The 23921-nt window shown below is 44.2% G+C and overlaps 2 protein-coding genes across 3 annotated transcripts; both read left to right on the plus strand.

Moving 5' to 3' along the window:
• Nucleotides 1-7392: 7392 nt before the first annotated feature.
• LOC129160205 (uncharacterized) lies at nt 7393-11691 on the plus strand. 2 transcript variants are annotated; one of them, XM_054737376.2, is made up of 3 exons: nt 7393-10043; nt 10483-10946; nt 11059-11691. In XM_054737376.2, the coding sequence occupies exons 2-3, from the start codon at nt 10614-10616 to the stop codon at nt 11398-11400; spliced, it is 675 nt and encodes a 224-aa protein (XP_054593351.1). In that variant the 5' UTR covers nt 7393-10043; nt 10483-10613; the 3' UTR covers nt 11401-11691. The 2 variants fall into 2 exon arrangements, with proteins under 2 accessions (XP_054593351.1, XP_070412111.1); XM_070556010.1 differs by lacking the exon at nt 7393-10043 and having other exon boundaries at nt 10204-10946.
• A 742-nt stretch (nt 11692-12433) lies between these two features.
• Nucleotides 12434-15360, plus strand: LOC107373485 (uncharacterized). The gene is made up of 6 exons (XM_070556009.1): nt 12434-12553; nt 12653-12948; nt 13051-13223; nt 13468-13713; nt 13795-14072; nt 14151-15360. Exons 2-6 carry the CDS (start codon nt 12729-12731, stop codon nt 14164-14166), a joined length of 933 nt encoding a protein of 310 aa, XP_070412110.1. The 5' UTR covers nt 12434-12553; nt 12653-12728; the 3' UTR covers nt 14167-15360.
• Nucleotides 15361-23921: the final 8561 nt, after the last annotated feature.

Genomic DNA, 23921 nt, shown 5'->3' on the forward strand with positions numbered 1-23921 from the left:
AATCAACGATGGCCGAACAGCGGCCAAAAAGGGTCTAAAAATCGTGGTTTCGGGCCTAGGGTTTTGCCCGTTGCTTTTAATTAATTAAAAATAGTTAAATTCCACGTAGGGACATGAAATTCACATATGTTGTAAAGAAGGACATGCCGAATCATAATATTTTAGCTGTGTGGCTGCCGTCAGCCACAGTCATGCAGTTTTGAGATAATTTATGGTTCAAGTTACGATAAATAAGCTAAGAATATTTTATTTTTAATAATGTATACATTATGGGGTTTAAAAGCACACATTTAAATGGTTTACAGAATATTTCCAGGGTGGAACCAATGTTTAGTTTGTTGTTTCGGGGTTGACAATATTTTCAGTTGCACGCCACACTTGATAGGCGGCAGCATGCTAACCGCTATCATTCATTGGTAGAGCTATGCAGACGCATGCAACGACGTTTTCCAGCTGTGGAAAGGAGTGACACTGCAAGATGTGTTTTTTATTAACCCCTGCAAGTTAATGCGGCCAATGAGGTATGCAATGTGTGTGTTTATGTCGTGATGGGAAAATAAGATGTTTGTTTGTGACAGAACTGTCGAGTCTATGGTGGTCACGGGTAATTTGTAAATGTAAATTGTGAGTGTTTTATCTTGTGTATTAGTGTTTCATTGTTTATTCTCTATGAGAACGAATTGATTATTCTATGTCATTTGTACAGTTCTCACGGCACCGTTGGTGGCACCTGTGTGCAATAAATGCCAGTCAAAATTCAACAACGCCTTGTGTCCGTTTTCAACTTGGAGGGAGTTACAGCTGCGTCACGCTACGTCGCTCACTGACCAAGTTCGGCCACTAGGGGGCGCAGTCAAAAAATATTTTTCACTCTCTGGTTCGGAAGTCCGGTACGAGCGCAAAAATCTACTCGCCTTTTTGATAGCCCTCACGGCGCTAGAATTGCGCCATTGCAAACTTGCAAAAATCATGCGCTTTGGGGGGCTATATCTCCGGAACCACAAAATATTTTGCCACCAAACCACCTCGGATGGACTCATGCTTGGCCCCCGAACCACATATCCGAAGATGGCGCCGCTGGTGCCAGCAGAACTTTTTCTTTCCACCTTCTACCAGGAAAACACAAGTCCTCTTTGAGGCGATGGGTCTAAGAGGGCATTTTTGGCCAAACTCAGACACGACATTTTTTTTTCTTTCAATTTTGACAGCGGATTATTATTGCTTGGCACCACGGGGACCACCTCTCCAAAAACTGGACGGATCGGGCGTTCCCTTGAGGAGCTGTGGCCAAAAAAGGGCGTGACCTCTGGTGACCTAGGGTTCAGAAAAGCACCGGAACAAAGAGCTACAGCTCCCAAACTGCCTGGGCTAGCTCGGGGTGACGGCGGCATGCCAAATTGATGTCTGTTCCAAGGGCGTAGGAACGAGTTTAATATTGGGGGGGGACACATTTTGGAAATCTAACAAATCTGTTGTAGGTCAATATATACCGTAGGTCAACTTCACTGAAAAAATACATTAAATGATTATTTCTGATTCTAACGTGTCACTGAGTGTTTCATGCAGGCTGAACATGAACATAGTCTCCTGCCGCTATCTCCTGCATTAGCTTCTGATAGAAAATCTGATAGACGGTGAAACTCTAGGATTAGAAAAGTCTGACAGATGTGATTCAGGGCGTAAGGCAAAGCCCAGAAAGACAAGAAAATAACTTTTATAGCCCAGTTCACTAACATTCTGTTTTTTTTTTTTTTTATCGGGGACCCATGAGCCAGCCAGAAGGGGAGGAGACTTAGGCTCCTTTTGACACTGTAGACCACAACGTTCTACTAAACAGGTTAAAGGCCCTGGCTGGGATTTCAGGTTCTGCTCTAGACTGGCTCTCTTCCTATCTCACCAACAGAACATTCACAGTGAAGTCCGAAACCTTCTCTTCAGATACTGCCTCTCTAACATGCGGGGTCCCACAAGGTTCAGTTCTAGGGCCTCTACTATTCGCATTCTATATTCTTCCCCTAGCTGGCATCATTCAGTCTTTCCCAGACATCTCCTACCACATCTACGCTGATGATATTCAGCTCTATATGTCCTTTATGCCACACCAGTTGGACAGGCTGGCCACACTTGTACTCTGCCTGACACAGATCAGTAACTGGCTGTCCAGCAATTTTCTTGTCCTCAATGCTAACAAGACAGAGACCCTGATCGCTGCACCCCTGGAACTTCAGCCAAAAATCTAGCAAGAAATTGCCTCTTTTTGCCCATCAGCCAAGGCCAACATTAGAAACCTAGGAGTTATTTTTGATCCAGCTATAAGTTTAGACTCGCACGTCAAAACCATCTCCCGCTCGTTTCTTTCAACTGAGAAACATTTCAAAAGTCCGTAAACTGGTTTCTACTGCAGATCTGGAAAAAGTCATCCATGCCTTTGTGTCATCACGCTTAGACTACTGTAACGCTCTTTTTACTGGTCTCAGCAAAACCTCCCTCTCACGCCTTCAAGCCATCCAAAATGCAGCAGCAACACTCCTAACCAAATCCAGCAGATGAGCTCACATCACTCCAGTTTTACAGTCCCTCCACTGGCTCCCGGTAGAATATAGAATTCGGTTTAAAGTTTTAGTCCTGACCTATAGAGCTCTTAACAACCAGGCTCCAAGCTACCTATCTGAGCTTTTATCCCCACACACCACCTCTCGGAACCTTAGATCCACATCTGAAAACCTCCTGGCTGTTCCTCGGACCAGACTGAAAACCAAAGGGGACAGGGCCTTTCAGACTATTGCACCCAGACTTTGGAACAATCTACCTTCAAATCTCCGTCTTTATAACACTGTAGAGGTCTTTAAAAATCATCTAAAAACTCACCTTTTCATCCAGGCGTTCCCTTCCTAAATGTTCAAAAAGATGGCTTTTTCGGGTTCACACCTTCACTTTGTTTATACTCATGATTTTATTTTCTATTTTATCACTGCTATTGTTTTTCTGATGTTTTTATTGGTTAGAGGTATTTGCCCTGATCTTTATCATGTTGTACAGCGCTTTGTGATTTATATCTGTGAAAGGCGCTATATAAATAAACTTTTACTTACTTACTTACTTACTTTTACTTACTTACTTACTCCCCATTAGCCGGATCCAGGTGATTACCGGCCAACGTGGACGTTTTAATTATAAAAACGCTGTTTATGTGTCAGTAGTGTTTTATTTTTATTTAATAATATGAATGTAGGATATATTTTAATAATATGAATGTAGGATATATTTTAATAATATGAATGTAGGATATATTTTAATAATATGAATGTAGGATATATTTTAATAATATGAATGTAGGATATATTATCTTATTCCTATGGGTAGAGATGTGTAAACAGATTTAATACAAGACTAAAGCTGTGAACATTCAGTCTGAATTGATCTGACTCTCATCAGAATATTTTAAACTACATCAGCCAACAATGCTGACCAACAATCAGAAAATTCTGTTTGTTTCTGACAGAATGAAAAAAGAAATAATTCACTTACAACAACAGCGGAAACTACGTTATTATTCAGATGGACAAAAGAAACAAACAGTGGCCAAAATTGCAGTCTAAATGCATCAGAAAGCAGAGTTTAACACTTATTTTTTTTATATTTCTAAGGAAGCGTATACAGAATGTAATTTATTCTTAAACCGTACTGTGCCCAGCCCTACTTGTAATGGGATTACATATATTTAACTGTGTTCACTTATTATTACATTAAAATCTTCCTCTCATCAGCAACCTAAAACCATCTCACTCTTCACTGTAGCACCTACCTGCACCTCAGCAGGTCTGGCGCTCCCTGTCTCACCCTCAGCAGGTCTGGAGCTGCCTGTCTCCCCCTCAGCAGGTCTGGTGCTCCCTGTCTCACCCTCAGCAGGTCTGGCTCTCCCTGTCTCACCCTCAACTGGTTCCTGCTGAACTTCATCTGATCTCTAATATAAAAACAGTGGACATGAATAAGGAGTAAAAATACTGTTGGACGACTAGTGCAACATTAAAATCATGGTTGTTATAGTATTATTTAGTCGTGTTCACTTGTTATCATGCTCGAATCTTCCTCTCATCATCAACCATCTAAAATCTCACTCCACTGTAGCACCTACCTGCACCTCAGCAGGTCTGATGCTGCCTGTCTCTCCCTCAGCAGGTCTGGCGCTGCCTGTCTCACCTTCATCATTTTCCTGCTGAACTTCCTCTGGTCTCTTATATGAAAAAAGTGACATGAATAAGGTTTAAAAATGAAATGTGATGAGAATGTCACAAACAAGCAACAATCACACTTACAAACTCCTTTTTTATGTGGAGATTCTACTTTTTTATTTATTTCGTGTCAAATGGTTTTTGTCTGTTACTGTAAAATTCGCCATTTTTTGTTGACTAGTAGTGTTGTTTAATGTTTAATGCTAACTAGCAAGATGTTGCCGCTAGTCAGCCATTTTAGCGTTTGACCAGAAATACAATTATACTCTTGGACTAAATTATTACCAACTCACAATTCCTTTCTTTCTTTTTTTGCCCATGAGAAGAACTCGCTGAGCTGCTGCCGTCTGTCTCTGACACCTGTGTCTGCCCCGGCTCTGACTCCTGCTTCACTCAGCCAGCCTGTCTAACTCCCTGAGGGGAGGGGCTGTGTCGGAGAGAAGTCTGCAGTGTCTTTCAAAATAAAAGCTCGCGAGTCAAATATTTCAAAATCACTCTTTTTCTTCTCCATGTTATTGGGGGGGACGAATGCGCGTTTGTCAAATATTGGAGGGGACACGTCCCACCCATCCCCCCCGGTTCCTACGCCCTTGGTCTGTTCTGTTAAAATCGGTTGAGAAATGCAACTTTGCCGAGCACATGGCAAAAATGGGAGGGAAAACTGCCCTCCGGCCCCAAACGGACGCTTAACACAATGCGACCGGCACAAACTCGACGTATGTGGTAGCTGTCTGCTATCTAAAGGAAATGTACAAGTTTCAAGTCTCTAGGTTGAAGAGAACCCTGTTTTCAGCCCCAAAACAGCCCAAATCCATCATTTTTTCTGCACGTACCAAGAGGCTGTGAACCTTGACCCTTCTGAATAAGCCAGCAACTTGAAAACTGAATATGTTGTAGCTGTCAGCTATGTAAAGAAACAGTGCAAGTTTCAAGTCTCTAGGTTGAAGAGAACCCTGTTTTTCAGCTGAAATCCATCATTTTCTCTGACCTCTGACCCAGAACAGCACCGGAACAACGAGCTATGGCTACCAAACTGCCTGGACTAGATCGGGGTGACGGCGGCGTGCCAAATCGATGTTTGTTTGGTGAAAATCGGTTGAGAAATGCCACTTTGCCGAGCACATGGCAGAAATGGAGGGAAAAAAGGAGTGAAAACTGCCCTCCAGCTCCAAACGGACGCTTAGCACTATGCGACCAGCACGAATTCGAAATCTGTGGTTCGGACCAGTGCTGGGATGCACCAAAAAAATTTCCAGGCACCTCGGATCAACGATGGCCGAAGAATGGCGGCTGAAAAGGGCCTCAAATTGGAGACCAAAATTGCTTTTACATTCATGTAAGGGAAATGGCAAAAATGCATGTGAATGCATGTGAAATGGCAGAAGGCCGCAAATGAAGCCTGAGCTAAATTTTCACACTTTTGGGCCACCGTTTGAATTCGGCTTGGCGTAGCCGCACGAAATTTGGGGTGGTGCATCCCGGCTACTGTCTCATCCACGCACGTCGAAATCGCGGCCGTCGGACCTTTTCGAAGGCCCTTAAGGGACCCGTGTGCGAGCAGATTTTGGCCCGCCTGCCACAAGACATTTCACAAGCTCCAATCTGTCTGCAATTTACACATGTTGGACCTGTGAGGTCAAGGAACACACAGTAGCAGTTTCAAGTCTCTAGGTTGAAGAGAGCCCTGTTTTTCAGCCCAAATCCATCATTTTCTCTGCACGTACCAATAGGCTGTGAACCTTGACCCTTCTGAATAAGCCAGCAACATGAAAAGGCCATATGTTGTAGCTGTCAGCTATTTAAAGAAACAGTGCAAGTTTAAAGTCTCTAGGTTGAAGAGAACCCTGTTTGTGCCCTCGGACTCCGTGAGGCTCTGTAATGCTGCTGCTTTGGGCCCTGGCGGGATGGGCTGGGGTCTCCATGCCCTGGGTGGTAGTTTGACAACAGAGGTGCCTATTGGGGCCAGTAGGGGAGCTGGCTCCCTGGAGGGCTAAGCCCAACCAGCCATTCCTCCCCATCCCCGCATATTTCTCTCCTCCTGCTCCCTCACATCATCACACAAACATACACATAGGACCTTGGGGGGTGGGCAAGTCAGGGAGTGCGGGTATGGACCCCATTTCCGCATTCCTGTGGAAACCTGCCCCCCAATTTTATTTGCACCTTATACACTTCCACTGACGACATTCCACACAAACACACACTTAGGGCCTTGGGAGTGAGCACATTCAACGGCATTTGGCAGGGGGATATTTCAGCCTCCTCCCGAGTGCCGGTGCCCACTTCCAATTTTAAACCGCACTTAGACACTGATGGCTGAGGGTGTAAGTGGGGTGGTGCGGTGGCATCAGCTGGCATATGCTGGATGATGCCCGCACTGCCCACTCACCACAGCCATGGAATACACCTCATGATCACACAACACTATATTGGAGCAGGCGGAGGGAGACTAGGGGTCTTAGCCACCTCCGTTGTTGCTAGGCTTCCTGGGGCTGGAGGCTAGGAGGGAGATCTGGCCGTCTGGTTGGGGTCTGGGGTGGTGGGTTGCTGTGCTCAGCGTTGGGCGGGGGAGCCTGCTCATCAGCACCCCAGCAGAAAGGGTCAAACTCTGGTTACCGGTGATGGTTGTACCCAATGTGCAGCAGTACCGGGACCAGAGTGAATAGGGTGTGTATGGGGAGCATGAGTGGGTGTCCGGCGTGCATTTTTGGAAGTCTTGGGTTGTATGTGCATGTGTGAGTATGAGGGAGGGAGCGTGTGACTGTGTTTGTGTATGACTGTATATGTCGGGTGGGGCCTTTGGGTCCTCCCCTCTCCTGGAACTTCTCTTGATGATATAGATCTCTGTCCCCCCCTCCCCCTGCCACACCTGGTGTGGGGGCTTGTGCCTTGGTCTGCCTGAGTGTTTGTGGCAACCGGGTCTGGGGGTTTAAGATTTTGGCATCTGCCTGTTAGATCCCGGTGGCTGCCTGGTGGGGTCTGGGTCCCTGGGCTCTGCTGGGTCCCCGGCGGGGGTGGTCGCCCCTGGGTCCCGGGTCGCTGGGTCCCGGGCTCGGCCGGCTAGGGGGTGGGAGGCTGCGGGCGGGCAAGTGGGGTTGCCGCTGATATCTCCGGGGACTCTGCCGGCTGCTGGTTGTGGCCCCCCGGGGCGATCCTCTGTGCCTCTCGAGGGGGGCGGGGTCCTTCCTGGTTGCAGTCTCCTTGGGGTTCCTGCGTTCTGGGGCAGCGCCTGGATCTCTGGGACTGGGAGCTCCCCCCGTCTCCTGCGCATCTTTGGGGGGCGGATCTGTGGTCCCTCACACTCTCTGTTGGACGCTCCTATAGATAAACCTTACATAAACAAGCGCGTGTACACACACAGGTGCTCACATGGTGCTCTCAAAAGTATGGGCTTGGGCACGTTAAACACAGGTCTTAAGACTATGGTGGGCACTTAATGCGTTGTGATTTATTATCGTGATTCTTCAGTTAAGCAATGTTGATTTTATATATATATATTTTTTTTTTCGTTTCATCAAGTTGACGCAGTGATAGGTAGATCTTGTTGTATTGTTGTTATGTCCCTTTTTTTGTGTCCCTTTGTTTGTTTTTTTTTTGTCTTTTTTCTGCAGGTCTAGAAGCAGACTCTTGTTCATTATTGTTTATTTTTGTGGAACACCCCCCCCTCTCCCCACCTTTTCTTTTCCTCTCTCTTTCACCTCTGTCTCCGTGTCTGGTCGGAATTACAAAGCATTCAACAACAATAACAATAAAGTTTTAAGTATCAGGCGTGACATTAAAAGCAAACGCTTTGATGCTCCACCTGAGAATAAATCTGTAAGGCTTGTCACCAGCATTCAGACATCAATTCTGCTTGCTTCACAGCCAGACAGGACACGGTAAAAAAAAAAAGAAAAAAAAAAAGAAGAGAACCCTGTTTTTCAGCCCCAAAACAGCCCAAAGCCATCATTTTCTCTGCACGTACCAAGAGGCTGTGAAGTTTGACCCTTCTGAATAAGCCAGCAACTTGAAAACTGAATAGGTTGTAGATTAGAAGTTTCAAGTCTGTAGGTTGAAGAGAACCCTGTTTTTCAGCTGAAATCCATCATTTTTTCTGACCTCTGACCCAGAACAGCACCGGAACAACGAGCTACGGCTACCAAACTGCCTGGGCTAGATCGGGGTGACGGCGGCGTGCCAAATCGATGTTTGTTTGGTGAAAATCGGTTGAGAAATGCCACTTTGCCGAGCACATGGCAGAAAAGGCGGGAAAACTGCCCTCCGGCTCCAAACGGACGCTTAGCACGATGCGACCGGCACAAATTCGAAATCTGTGGTTCAGGCCAGTGCTGGGATGCACCAAAAAAAATTCCGGGCGCCTCGGATCAACAATGGCCGAACAGCGGCCGAAAAGGGGCTAAAATCTTGGTAAGGCTTTGTTTGGGGCCTAGGGTTTTGCCGGTTGCTTTTAAATAATTAAAAATAGTTATGTTCTACGTAGGGACATGAAATTCACATATGTTGTAAAGAAGGACATGCTGAATCATAATATTTTAGCTGTGTCACGCTACGTCGCTCACTGACCAAGTTCGGCCACTAGGGGGCGCAGTCTGAAAAAAATTTCACTCTCTGGTTCGGAAGTCCGGTACGAGCGCAAAAATCTACTCGCCTTTTTGATAGCCCTCACGGCGCTAGAATTGCACCATTGCAAATCTGCAAAAATCGCGCGCTTTGGGGGGCTATATCTCCAGAACCACAAAATATTTTGACACCGAACCACCTCAGGTGGACTCGTGCTTGGCCTCCGAAACACAAATCCGAAGATGGCGCCAGCAGAACTTTTTTTTCCCACTTTTCAACAGCAAAACACAAGCCCTCTTTCAGGCGTTGCGTCTCAGAGGGAATTTTTTGGCCAAACTCAGACGCGACCTTTTTTTTTTTTTTTTTTTTTTAATTTTGACAGTGGATTATGATTGCTTGGCACCACAGGGACCACCTCTCCAAAAATGGGACGGATCGGGCGTTCCCTTTAAGAGCTGTGGCCAAAAAAGTGCGTGACCTCTGGTGACCTACGGTTCAGAAAAGCACAGAAACAAAGAGCTACGGCTACCAAACTGCCTGGGCTAGCTCGGGGTGACGGCGGCATGCCAAATCGATGTTTGTTTGGTGAAAATCGGTTGAGAATTGCCACTTTGCCGAGCACATGGCAAAAACGGCAGGAAAACTGCCCTCCGGCCACGCTTAACACGATGCGACCTATGTTGCACCAAGCACAATTTCACATTATTATGGGGCCAGTTCTCTGAAAAAAGCTTCAATCAGGCTGAAACACCACAGGAAGGTAGAATCTATTGAGTTGTAAGTGATCTGAACGTTTCATGATGATAGCACATTCGTAAGGGAATCATGTCCCAAAGGTCACCGGGCGTGGTGTCAAAGACACATGTCCGGATACACCTTTGGAGGCTCATAACTTTTATTCTGAATGTCCTAGAGAGCTCAGGTCTGTTTTAAAATACTCCAGTTAATGGTTTGTATCTACAACTGAAGGGATGGAGTCGCTACCACTTATGTTTTTTAAATGGCACCCAGAATTATGTCGCACAAAGCCCAATTTCACATATTTCTGAATTTTGGTCAACCGAGAAAGTAACCCACATGCAGTTTCGTTTTCCTGATTATGATTGGCTGAGTAAAGATTCACTTTCCACCCCCCCCCCCCAAAGGCCCTGTGCTCAGAACAGGCTTCAGTTGGAAGTTGGAGAGCGTCAGTTGCTGAGGCAGCAATAACAAACCACGTTTCCACTCTGTTGAACCAACGAGCGGCTTCAGGTGAGTTTTTTTGCCTTTTTTAAATTTGTTCCATATTTTTATCTGAGGGAAACGTGTAATTTGGGGTATACCCTGCGCTGAGATTTGGCACACTTTGTGTCAAAAGTGGACCCAATTGAATTAAAAACGGGCTGAATGCTGCAGAATGGGCCACTTCTGCTTCATTTTGGGACTTGGCCACTATTTATTTGAATACTTTATTCTTTGGGAACACAAAGCCAGTTGTGAATTGCCTGTCTTTAAATAGACACGTGTGAACCGTGATTGTTTGGTAATTAAATATTTGGGTAATATTTAATCTCCATGGACATCTCATGAACAGCCACAGTTGGCAAACACAGCGATTCATGAAGTGTTAATAAAACAAATTGGGCATCTTTTAGGCCTCAAAAAGACACAATTATAAAATACCCAACAGAGATCTTCTCTATGCTTCTAGACACGACGAAACCTAATGAGGCGGGCATTTGCCCCCTGTGCCAAAAGGAGCTCCTGCTTGTATCCAAGCATCTGAAAGAGTTCCACAAGGTGGAAAACCTCCGGGAAAGGGACATTTTGAACAAGCTGGTGATGGGGAGGACGTTAATTCCTCCCGGCCCTTGTCCTATTTTGAACTGTGTCCCACAACTGCTTCACGTGGAGAAGCACCTGGACAACCATAAGGAGCTGACACAGAGGAGGCAGCGGGAGGTAAAGCTGGCCCTAAAGAGGAAGGTGGCCTTGCAGCTCCTCAGGGAGTTGAGGGCCACTGACACCCAGCCTCCCATGGTCAGCACACTAGACCTGGACGGTGACCCGGCGGCAGGCGAGGGAAACACCTGCGCCAACCCTGCTTGCAGGACCCGGGCCATGCACCTTACCAATGAGGTCTACCGCCTCCAGGGCGCTCTGGCGGATGCCAAGGTGAGTGAACCAAAAGTTGGCTGTTATGTTAAACTGGTAATCTAATGACAGTGCTGTAAGGTCAATTCGGTAAGACATATTTTGCAAGAACCACTCTTTTTTCCCCATGCAGAGGCAGCTGCAGCAGCTCCAGCCGCAACAGGCCTCCTCTCCGCCGGAACAGCGACGTGGGCACGGGCAGGGATTGCGCCTTAGTCCGCACCCCTCGACTTCCGCCCCCTCGCGAACCTCCCCTACCGCCCCCTCAAGCTCCAGCTCCTTGTCATCGGACGACGAGGGTGAAGAACGGCGGGAGCAAGGGCAGGGACGGTGCCTTAGGTCACGCCCCTCGACTTCCGCCCCCTCGCGCGCCTCCCCTACCGCTTCCTCGAGCTCCAGCTCCTCATCATCGGACGAGGAGGGCAAAGAACGGCGGGAGCAGGGGCAGGGACGGTGTCTTAGGTCACGCCCCTGATTTCCGCCCCCTCGCGCGCCTCCCCTACCGCTTCCTCGAGCTCCAGCTCCTCATCATCGGACGAGGAGGGCGAAGAACGGCGGGAGCAGGGGCAGGGACAGCGCTGTAGGTCGCGCGCCTCAGCTTCCGCCCCCTGGCGCGCCTCCCCTACCGCCCCCTCAGAAGAGAAGAGCGAGTAGCCCCAGGCCCAGCCCCCGGAGCCCCAGGCCCAGCCCTCGGAGCCCCAGGCCCAGCTCCCGGAGCCCCAGGCCCAGCCCCCGGAGCCCCAGGCCCAGCCCTCGGAGCCCCAGGCCGAGCTCCCGGAGCCCCAGGCCCATCCCCCGGAGCCCCAGGCCCAGCCTCCGGAGCCCCAGGCCCAGCCCTCGGAGCCCCAGAGGAGCCCGCTGGACCCTAAGGTGGACACACGGGGGACAAAAAGGACTCTGACGTATTCATCGGGTAGTGAGGTGAGAACTCACTTACTAGATATTTTTCAAGTGTTGTTAATTATTACAGTGCCATGATCTTTTTGACTTTTTGGCCAAAGCTTGTCACTTGATCAGTTCTCATGATTGTTTTTGTCTCTACCCAGGAGCCGACAGAAACAGAGGCCCCTGCTGTAAAAAAGACAAAGAAGTCAGAGGAGGGCAGAATTTGTTCTCCCGATGCCCATGCTCTCTCTGACACCGTGAGTGAGAGTGATTGGTTGTTCAGTAGTTTAGTGAATGCTGACAAAATTTAGAACCAATGAAGCTATGTGTTAACGCGGTTAATGTTTTTTGTTTTGTTATTTTAGGAGAAGTCGCCCAAGCTCTCCGGCGTGGAGACGGACTTCCAAGGCTTGGCCCCCTTCTTCGCGGGGAAAACTAAGGCCTCCAGGCTGAGGAAAATTCCCTTGGGCACCTCCGTTGGTAAGAAGCAACACATAGGGTATTTGGAGGTGTGTGCAGCCATTTCATGCGGCACTCATCACGTTGTCTTGCATCTTTACAGAATCCTACCTGGAGGATTATTTCACGTTCATCTTTTGCCCCGAGGGAACGACGAAAATGCAGGAAAATGCCGTTACCAAGCTGAGCCGGGCAAAGGTGTTTGTTAAATAACTTTTGCTCGGCTCAGACTCGCCTGCATCCTGGAACTGGCAGTTCCTCTATAACATCCCCCTGCTGAAGTCGTAAGTAGTGCATTTGGAAATAATTAACCTCACTGCCTTCTATCTGTGCGCCCGTTTAGCACCACCTCACACGACTCTTTTAATTTGTTCTTTACACAGCTACCCCGCTGTACTCCGGAAATTCGGCCTGTCGCCGACTACCATCAGCCTGTACTTGGGCCACGCGGTGTCATTTATGGAGTACTTCAGGGCCATGCCACCCAGCCACTCGCGGCTGCAGCGTGGGCAAACGAAAGTCCTGATCCTGGAGCTGAGGAAGCTGAGCAGGGACATAGGGCGGAACGTCCTGGGACACCAGCTGCTGACCAAGCAGAAAAAGGTGTCCAAGCTGGTGTCCAAGGAGGACCTCCGCCTTTGCCAGCTCCTTGCTCGGGAGAAAATCCCCTCTCTGCTCGGTGAGTCCGTCACGCCTCTCCGCCTCTCGCAAGCCTTTTTTCAGCGGTATCACGGAATCTACCAATCTCATTGTTCTCTTCTATCTTTATCCGTCGTTTCAGAGGACATTGAGAAGGTGCCAGCGAGGGACCCCAAGACCCGCTACCGGTTCTTTGGCTACCTCGCTGCCTACCTGTCGGTAATTTATGGCCACCGGACTGGGGTGCTCACCAGGATGAGGGTGAAGGAGGTCCGGCAGGCCATAGGCGATGACCAGACTGGTTATCTCATCAATGTAAGCACCTTTGGCGTTTTCTGATAACCCAACACTTTTTTTGGACCTTATTTCACCTTCTTCTTTTGTTTAAGGGCTAACCTACTTCTCTTTTGGGTGTTTTTTTTATGTTGGGGATCTTTTAATTATATTTTCAACGCCGGCTAATCTGTTGTCTTCAAAGTTCTTTTTAAAATTTAATTTAATTGGTTGTTTTTACCATTGACTGACCCCTCCGGTTTCTGTCATACTTGGTCTTCTGCAGGTCCTCGAGCACAAGACTGCCCGCAAATTTGGAACCGCGCAAATCCTCGAGCCGGAAGAATTTGCGTGGTTTCGGACCTGGCTAAGGCTGAGGGACAGGGCCGTTGCCAGGAACAATAATTTTTTTTCCTCCCTTGGCCGTGGGGAGGCAAAGGACATGGCCCGATACTTCAGTCGAGCATGGAAGGAAATGGGACTCAAGGGGTACCCGACCATAATGGACATTCGGACGGCCGTGTCCACCTACGTGAGTATCACAAACACCAAACACAATCGATTTCATGCGTGTGTATTCATACTGATGCAAGTCTCATTTTCTTTGCTGTAGAATTTTAAGGAGAACAACCCGGAGGTCCGCGAGAACCTCTCCAAGTTCATGTGTCACAACGTGGACACCCAGGAGAGGTTCTACGCGTTGCACAAAAACCTCTCCCGGGCGAGAGAGATCCAGAAGCTGTCTGCCTCTCGCTTAGAGAGGGGGACTCGTCAAAAGACCAGCCGGCTGCTCCGGGAACTCCACCCTCTCAACCACAGGCTCCTGACAGTCCCGGTCCTGCTACTCCCACTGCCGCCTCCGGGTCTCGAGCGGCAGAGGAGACTGGCCGAGTAAGTTGAAATCATGCGATCGCTATCACACCACAACACACGTTCACTGAACTAATTGGGATTCTGTTCTTCCTTCAGAAGAGAACGCCCGTGAAGACCCGGCAGCAATTGGCCCAAGCCATCAAAAAGAAGGTGGGGTACTCCCCCTTCCAGCGGGGGACAGCAGTTGTAAAACTCAAGAGGTTGTAGTGTGTGTGTGTGAAAAATTGTTATGTTTGTGCACTTTTTTCTTTTTGTTCTAATGTTGACAGTGTGCACTGTTTTGTGTTCTGGTTTTTGAAATTTCTTGTTTGTACTGTTCTAATTATTGTTGTTGTTCATATTTTTCTCATTGTTCAATTAAACCGTTTCATGTATTTCCATGGTGTGTGCGTTTCATTTCATAACCACTTAAGGTTTTCATTTGGGTACAACAGGTAGTAGGGGGTGGGTCTAGCTTTGTTATTATTACAAAGAAGAACGGACAGATGTTTTCAGAAGACATCGATGAGCCGAAGACTGCCACTTATCTGAATGACGACAAACGCAGAGACAGAGCTCCAGATCCTTCTAAAGAAGCCCGAAATGGAGACTCCATTTTGGGGCTTCTTCTAAAGTAACCCCAAATGGAGACTCAATTTTGGGCTAACCTTCACCCCTATGCAAAAGAAGCCCAAAATGGAGTCTCCATTTTGGGGCTTCTTCATGGCCAACAGAAAATTCTCGGCGGCATAAAGTGCAGAAAGCTTTAGTTGTGTTGCTGCTCACGGGCTTTATCCATGTTTGTTTTACCTCCCACTCCTTTTTGTACCTGCACAGCCTTTTCTTTTTCAGAGGTTTATCCATATGCCCAAAACAGCTTCCAAATTGACTCAAAATCCGACCGCTAGATCGCACCTGCTGCTGCATGAAATAAGTCCTCTGTGGAGTCTTACTACCATCTGGTGGTAGGAGTGCGTAACTGCAGGATGCGCTAAAACTCTAAATCTTGTCAAGTGCATTTGTCTAATTTCGAGTAAAAATATCTAATCATACTTAAAATAAGACACAATCGCCTAAAGAGTTAAATTTCTTTGAGATAAAGGAACTTATTTTTAGACAATACATCTAGGATATCTTGTTAAGCGAAAAAGTCTTAAAAACATATTGTTTTGAGTCATATCTCACATGAAACCAGATTTTTTTGACATTTCATGAAGTTTTTTGGCTACTGTGGTATTTGGAAAAGATGAATTATCTTGTTTCAAGAAAAGAACTTAAACTTGGACATCAAATCTTCTTTATTCTGCTCTTACATTTTAAAGTGACACTGAAAAAGAGGGAAAAGCTGAAACTAAGTTTCCTTCTCTGTTGTATGATTTGGCCACCACCAAATCACACCAGAAGTAAACAATCATTTGCAAAAAAATAAAATAAAATAAAAATACAAAAAATTCATTTAGTGCTTATAAACATTATAAGACACAAGAATGATGTTTGAGCACGTCTGTGAGGTCATGCTTTACTATTGTCACTTTCTTAGTAAACTCAGAATTGTAGGAAGATATTTGTTTATGACGAAGGCGCAGGTGACATTCTGACACATGTCAGCTAAAGGTAAAGAAACATCTTCTAGAATCCACAAGTTTCATAAGAATGCAAAAAGTGATAATAGTCGAACACTAAGAGAGAACTTACCCAACACTTTCTAAGGCCTGTCATGTCTGCTCTAGGTGGGTCAAGTCGCAGGTCCAGGCACCGTGGAGCCGCTTCACTTACTCAACATCAACAGTTCATGGAGAGAATGCAGCACACGCAGAACCAATGGTTTGAGCAGCAAAGGCAGTTGAGACATGCCAGTGATGAGGCACTCATGTCTCAAATGATTTCTGAATCAACCTCACATTTAAAAAGCAAAACCACAATGTTATTTTGTTATGTGCTTTATTAAAGAACAAATGTTTTATTAAACTTACTAGAAAACTTGTATGTGTTGACATTTTATTTGAACATTGCATATACCTGTTCTTTTTCAGAGGTGCACAGCAACAAAGGAGAAGGCAGATAAACATCTTTTAAAACTTAGAAAATAAAGCGTTTTGAAAAGTATAGAGCTTACAGTTTAAAGTTGTTTGTTTCCTATCAGAGCCGTTCGTCCTGCACACTCACGCTCTTACTAAGCGCTTACGGAGTGGGACACGTGCAGCAAGGTAATCAGGGCCCGTCTGATAGCTGAGGCTGCACTGTTATCAGCCCTATTGACCTGTGACAGGCTGTGGAAACAGCCTTTCTACTGATGTGGCCTCCTATGCCCATCTGGGATTAACATGCTCCTTCTCCATCTCACAAAAGTTGTGTAGAGCACAACAGGTTGCTACCACGTATGGTGTGAAAGTAAAATGGAAGTCACTGTGCTTCAACAGAACACGGAAACGAGATTTCAGTCGACCAAATGCTATCTCTATAGTTGTTCTAGCAGAACTCAAATAGACGTTGAAGCTTTCCTCTTGTGGTGTCAGTCTTGGGGACTGCAGATAGCCCTTCATTAGCCAGGGCATCAGCGGGTACGCAGGAACTCCCAGCAGGAAGAAATCCACATCCTGCCCCTCGATCTGCACTGCTCTCTAAAGTGGGACAGATAGAAATATTATTCTTCCTAAATTATGTCATAATGCATCTTAGATATGTGGCAGGTGTGCAACTTGCATTTAAATACCAAAAGTTTTAATGCATTACCCACCTTTGGGAAGGATTGTGCATTGTTGAACAGATTGGACTGGCGGAGTGCATTGGCGTCATGTGTTGAACCAGGCATTTTGCAGCTCACACTCCAAAAACTATGGAAAATGTATCACAGTGAATCAAGATGTAGTGGGAGCGGTGTGATTAGTGGCAAAAAGTTAGGAAAATTATTTCAGGTCAGTAATGACATAATTATTTGTACATATAAGCTGTTGATGTTTTTTTTGAACAGAGAACCTCTCAATTGATGTTTGTGAGTGGTTCTAATATAGCTTAGTGATGTGTGTCTGTCAACATTATATACAAATCATAATCATGAATACAAAAGCTGGGAATGGCAAAACACCTACCAGTATTTGTCATCACAGACTCCCTGGAGGACATAGGATGGCCATCCCTTCCTGTTTATGAAGTCTCTGTAGCCATCACTTGGAGGCAAGCAAGGGATGTGGCTCCCTTCCACACAACCTATGATAAAAAGTAAAAAAAAAAAAAACGAAAAAGTATGCACACAGCAGTGTAGCCTACATACATAGTATAGTTCACATTTAGCCTACTCTCAGAAAACTACTGACATTAACAAGACATAAGAGCAGGAAATATTTTACCTATGATTTGAGGAATGGAGTGGGCACATTCAAATCTTTGTGCAATGCCACATGCCTCCTCCAAAGTGGGTACCCGGGTCAGTGTTTTGATGACTTGAGTCGACCATTCCGTGGCAGAATAGGTACACCATCTTCTTCACGGTGCTCTTGTGCACTCCAAATTGGTTTGCTATCAAACGACACTGCACAGCTTGCTAGTTTATACAGCACCATGGCAACGCGCATTTTTGTAGGCACTGGTGTGGGGATGGTTACTACACTGGGCTCCATCACTCTTTCCATCATACCACAAAGTTTAGCAAAAGATTGACGTGACATACGGAAATTCTCACGCCATTCCGTGTCCGTGAACTCCATCATTACAACCAGTTCCCACCAGTCCTGGCTGCGCACCTTCATCCAAAGTGTCCGCGGGGCTCTGGTGGTAACGGGTACCGTCGATATGTTGGATATGTTTAGCGCAGCTCTCTCTATATTTGCAGTTTCTTCCTCACGTACTCTCCTTCCAATGAAGGCCAGTACGCACAGTCGTAAGAGCTGCCGGTGGGTCAATACCAGCAATAAAGCGCAAACAAACGCGCTCGCTATCTCTTCCGAACTGGGAAACATGTTGTTGTTTTCACGGATACCGGAACAAGATGACCTGGAAATGACGCATATTGCGTCTTGACGTCGTCCATACGTCCTGACGCTACCCCAAAGTCCGCATTGAAAACGGGTTATGCAAATTAGGGTTGCCTCTTGCTTGTAAACGGGTTATCCCGATCAACTCAGAAACCCGAAAACCGACCTTAACCCGATCATAACCCGGATATTGGCTGCATGTAAACGTAGTCACTGTAGGCAAACCCCACTCCTTCCTTAAACCCAGCCACTTCATGTTGAGCTAGTGTGTCTCCACACACAGACGTGAGTGCCCCATGAATTGTCCTCTCACCACTTGCGGTGACAACTTGGACACCATCATACAGCTCAATAAATTCATGGTTAATCCTCTCAAAAATTTTATCAATACCACAGTGGGAAAGATCTTTTGATTTTACCATGGCAAGCAGGCGAATAGCAGGGAGCCTTGATCTGTACTTAGGGTTGATGTTACCTAAGGTGTAATAAATCAATAACAACTTGTTTTTGTTTGCCCGGGATCCTAAAGGATTGCACAGCTCAATTTCATCTGTATATAAAATCAACTGCAATGCTGTGGGGATTTTCATAAACAGTGGGTGCGACTTAAAAATGTCTCCATCAATGAAATCATGAAAAAAGCCATCCTTGCATGGCTTTGGGCTCTCGTCAATCATTGCAAGAATTCGTGGATGTGATAGAAGCTGTTCCAAACTTTTCACCAACGGTATATAATAAAAACAATGGTCTTTAATGGTAAGAGCTCTGGACTCTCTGGACGTTTCACATAACATACTGTTTGTTTTGCAACAATAACCTCTGGTTCAACTGGTTTAAACAGTTCTTTGATAGCCTTGTCCTGCAAATGGGTGGAAGCTATTTGAGTGAAAGGGTAAACAAACTGGTCAAATACCCCCATTGCATCACTTTTTAGTTGATCCAGATTCCCAGAATGTCTATCAATCATGTCACACATTTGTTGTTTTAGGTGCTCCAATAAAACGGCCTGATATTGTTGGACTCCACTGATGATGTGGTTAACAGCTCTCTGTGTAGGAGGAAAAAGCAAAAAGGAAAATACTATATTATAGAATTTATATAAAAACACAGTCAGCATAGTCACTGAGATGCACTTTTCTATAGAAACCCTTCAATTAATTATTCAAATGAGAAGCAGTGGTCAAAATAAACAATTTCTTCCAAAAAGTCTAATTGGATAATAATCATATTGTCTTATGCAGCTTTAACACCTTGTTTTGACGTCATTATATTGTTTTGAGTAATCAAATCACAAGTGGAAAATGCCAATTGAAAGTTTGTTGTGCGTATTATGCTATTCACGCTGTCTGGAAAGTGCTAAAGTTATTTATCAGTTAAATACTTTTAATTCACTATTAAAAAACAACAAATCACTGAAATATATAATGGCATGAATTACCTGTGTCAGTCGTTGGGTTTCCTTGGCTTGAATAAGAAATGAAGTTGCATGTTTAGAAATGTCAATATTTATGTGACCATCTTTATCCTCTTGAAATTCACCCTGAAACAGATCAACAACAAAAATATTAAAACAGGAGATAAACATTGTTGCATTGTAGTAATTGGCTTGGCAAGCTCGTTAGAATTATGTCAATAAGGCCTTAAATTTGAGTATGTAAAGTACAAATAAATTAACAAAACAGGACACGAGAATAGATTACTAAGACTAGCAAAGCACTCAGAGTGCACACATACACCAATTACCTAAGTACTATTGAGATTTCCTGATCATCCCAAAATGTTTACTTACCTTTTTATTGGCCCATTTCTGACATTTCCTGACAATTTTAAATATGTCAAAATTTTGGTTTATTTTGCAGTCAGATAAATAATACCAAACATAACCTCAGGAGGTACTGAGAAAAAAAAAGCTACATAAAAGGACAATAAAAGGAAGTAATGTCATTTTTCACCGTTCACAAGCATTCAAATCAGATAGCTGCTAGAAATGTTTAATTTGTTAATTAAATTACTAACTTCCCTTTCCTAATGAGTCTCATCACTGCTAAAATAAAATTAAAACATGCATCTATCAAAAACAAACACGTTTATGGGTTGTGCTAGGATCAGACACAACGAATGCTAACATTATTTTACATCAGTAACTAGATCTGTTGAAGGGCCAGTTTTATTCCTGCAAATGCTGTGAGGGCCAGATGCTCTTCTAAAATATTTTAAAATTATTATTGTATCTCAACATATTAATATTTAATATATATTAATTTTCATTCCAAATTTCTGTTGATTATTTTTTGCATTTGTCAGTGTTTATGTTCATATTTCCTTTACTAACCCAAGCCACATCATTCCTTTAGATGGCTCTGCCTACAAACCTGGTAAATATTGTTTACTTTTACATTGTTTAGTTTGATTATTTTGATATAGAAAAAAGTAGAACATGCATTTTCTCTATTCCTGATTAAGTAATATTAGTTGGAAAGGTCAGGTGGGCCGCATGTGGCCCCCGGACCTGTAGTTGATATTAAATGTGTTACAGCTTATGCAGCTCGGTTGACTGTAGAAATAACTTACTGTTTGTCTGGCGATGCTTGATGGCTGATCGGTTACTGATGAACAGGAGCCAACTTGGTCGGTTGTGGCTGTCATTTCACCTGCTCCAGGTAAGTCATTGCGAGTTGATTCTTCCTCTTCATCCGCTTCCACTGGTAGAAGGTGTTGCGCATGTGTACGCTTTACGTGATAGTAGAAGGAGTTATACACCCTGTACTCACGCGGACAGTCATCGATTCCACACACAACGCGGAAGCCAGGGCTGCGGCTATGCATAGTATTAATGTGACTCAAAAGTTGCCTCAGAGACAAAGCTGCAAAGACACAGCATATTAAGCAACGCCAAATCATGTCGGAAGGTAGCGATAGCACGTCTGCCGTTTCAAGTCGATAGCGTCGGACTTCTGTTGGCTGCCGTAATAAAAAGTCGTTACCATGGTTACAGGCCCCTGCTAAATTGTCGTAAATATTTTGTGAAACATACTGTATGATGAATTACACGAAGTTCTATATGTCTAGAATAATTAACGGTTTACAATGCCTGGAGGCGATTTTTATCAAAAACAAGCCAATCTTTATTTTAAGATTTCTTGGGCCAAAGAAAAGAAAAGGGAAATACAGAGAGAGAGACTGTCGTAAATGACGACGCAAATGACGCAGTTGACGCCGCTGATGAACGCGCCACTTTCTTTTCCCCTACAAGAGTTATCTCCACCCGTGTTTCATTGAAAGTAAGTTAAAATGCATATCATGGTGCTAATTATTTTTTTATATTACACTTATTTCGAATGTTTTAAACGTTCTGTGTCTTCGTTTTGTGTAATATTTCAGCTAAACAGAGCCAGCACGAGGCGAGCTAATGCTAGCAGAGCTAATAGGAAAGCTAAGTTAGCTAACAGAATGGAAGATCTGGACAAAGTCGCATTGTCAATTTTAAGAGGTAATGTATGCCAATTTTACGTTTTACTGATTCAGTTGACTTATTTTTTTTACATGTTATATAACCATGGAAGTGTGTAAATGTAATAATGTATTTTACGAATAATATGCTCTACAGTTTTAAGTCAATTTTGACCTTACATTGCACGTGAGTCTCTGATTCTAGGAACATCTTTGTTACCTATGAAGGCACAATTATTCATCAGATGTGGGTACATCTCAGTATTATTTTCTACATAAAATTTAATTTGCGGGAGGGGTACTTCTAAGACTATAGATATTGTGATATATATCTTATTAAGAATAACTAACACACTTTATGAATTATTCAAATTTGATAAAAATTCTGTCCAATAAAGTTTTCTAGTGTTTTAGTATCTGCAATCAGTGCTTTGGTCTGTGACAAGGTTTGTTACATAGGGAGCCTAAGTCTCCTCCCTTTCCGGTCAGCTCACGGTCCCCTGAAGAAAGAAAGAAAAAAGAATCTAGTCAATGGGGATAAAAGAGCTATCTTCTAATCCATTTTGCCTTATGCCCTGGATGGATATGTTGTATTTTAATTTAAATGAAAAGTAATGGAGGGTGATTTGACCACGCTAGTCACGTCACATACTTTGAGATTTATCAGCTTGTAAAAGTTCATAATTAGCATGACTACATCAGCACGTAGCATATGTGACATCACCACATAATCTCCCCTCTCCTAGCGTAGTTGCCATTTACCATATGGCCAGACTTATGGTGGTTCTTTCCTCCTGAAGGAAGGATTTGAAGTTTGCTAAACTTACAGCAATTTTCCCTTTGTTTTCTCCATGTCTGGTTCGATGACAGTGTATTGCTATGTTTGTCTTCCTTAGCTGCAAACATCAGCGAGACAATGATGAGTACCCTGTCTCGTGAAGACTTGCAGGATCTATTCCCAGGCCCAGAGAACTTTTTACGAAGAAAAGAGGTCTGGCATGCCTGTCAGGGTGTACTGGAGGTTAGTGAAGGAGCTTTAACTCAACACCTATTGAAATTGGGATCAGCATTTTTGTGTTCTATTTGTATTTTTTCTGTTAATTTTTGTTTTTAATGCCAGATAAGGTATTAAATCTATTTTTATCTCCATTCCTTTCACTGTAGGCTGTTAAGTATTTTAAAGTTGATGTAGCCTAACATAAAATAATAATAATTAAAAAAAAAAACAGAATAATGGGATGGTTATCAAGGAACATCTATTTTAATGCAGGTTGTCAAAATTACAGGTGTTTTGAGGCAATCATGGGCTGTGTCGGATGGCAAAAACAAAGTTGCATTTTAATGTTCTTTATTTTACAGGGGTCTGGCCTAGAGGACTCAAAATCTTCATGTAGCTCCTCCATTGCTGAATCACCGATGCGACAGACAACTTCTGCAAAGTACACAAGCCCTGAAAAGGTTGTGAAGTTATCCTCTCCAGAATATGTACTGCACACTGACACTGAGCTTGAGCAAGTCCGCAAACAATTCTTTGAGTTGGCAAAGAAAGGTGAAGAACGCAGCTGCAAAATGTCCAAAGAGCTCAGATGCCGTCTCATCGGAAACACTATGACTAGCATGATTGCGATCTTGAGGGCAAAAGGGGATGGAGATTCACATAGATACCCATCAAAACCAGAAATCACAGCAATGGCAAAGAGAATAGTAAAGTACTACCCCATGCTACGGGACCAGGGCATCAAGAATACATGGGTAAGTGAAATGCATGCAGTTTTTCACCAAAGTTTTTCATGTTGTGCATTTATGTAGTGGTTGTAAAAATGTATTAAACAATCTGTACAGGTCACCGTGTACACACAGCTAAACAAAAGACTGCAAAATGTGAGATCCCCTCAAAAAAGCACTCCAGGTGGAAGACATTTAAAGAGGTAAGACTGTAATTAATAATTTATTTGATCAAAAACAATTCGTTATTGTACTTTTCAAATTTATCAATCAGCTGTTTTATCTCTTAAGACTTCATAAAATTGTGAAACGTTTGCCTCAAATGTCTTTTTTTTTGTAGACAACCTAAAGATTTTCATTTAACTGTCATGGAGGACAAACAAGCTTGGGATGTAATCATTTGAGAAGCTGAAATTATATTTGAACATTTTGTATATAAACATAAAAGAAGCGGTTCAAAATGAGTGGTCATGACAGTGTGACCTGCCTTAAGTTTCCTCACTTGTGATAGCAGTTTACCAGGACCTACTTTTCATAATCTGAATGAGGGGGTATCGGTTTTGATTTAAAGAAAACATTTTGTGACACTTTTTACATATGTACAAAACTACAAATGTAGTGTGAAGCACTTTGAGGTCCTCAAGGACTAGATAAAGCACTGTACAAATGCAGGCCATAGGTTGGTAAAATATGTAAATAAAGACGTTGTTTGGTTTTATAGTTGACAACTAATCGATTAACT

Source organism: Nothobranchius furzeri, chromosome 11, assembly GCF_043380555.1.
Source record: "Nothobranchius furzeri strain GRZ-AD chromosome 11, NfurGRZ-RIMD1, whole genome shotgun sequence".
Taxonomy (NCBI): domain Eukaryota; kingdom Metazoa; phylum Chordata; class Actinopteri; order Cyprinodontiformes; family Nothobranchiidae; genus Nothobranchius; species Nothobranchius furzeri.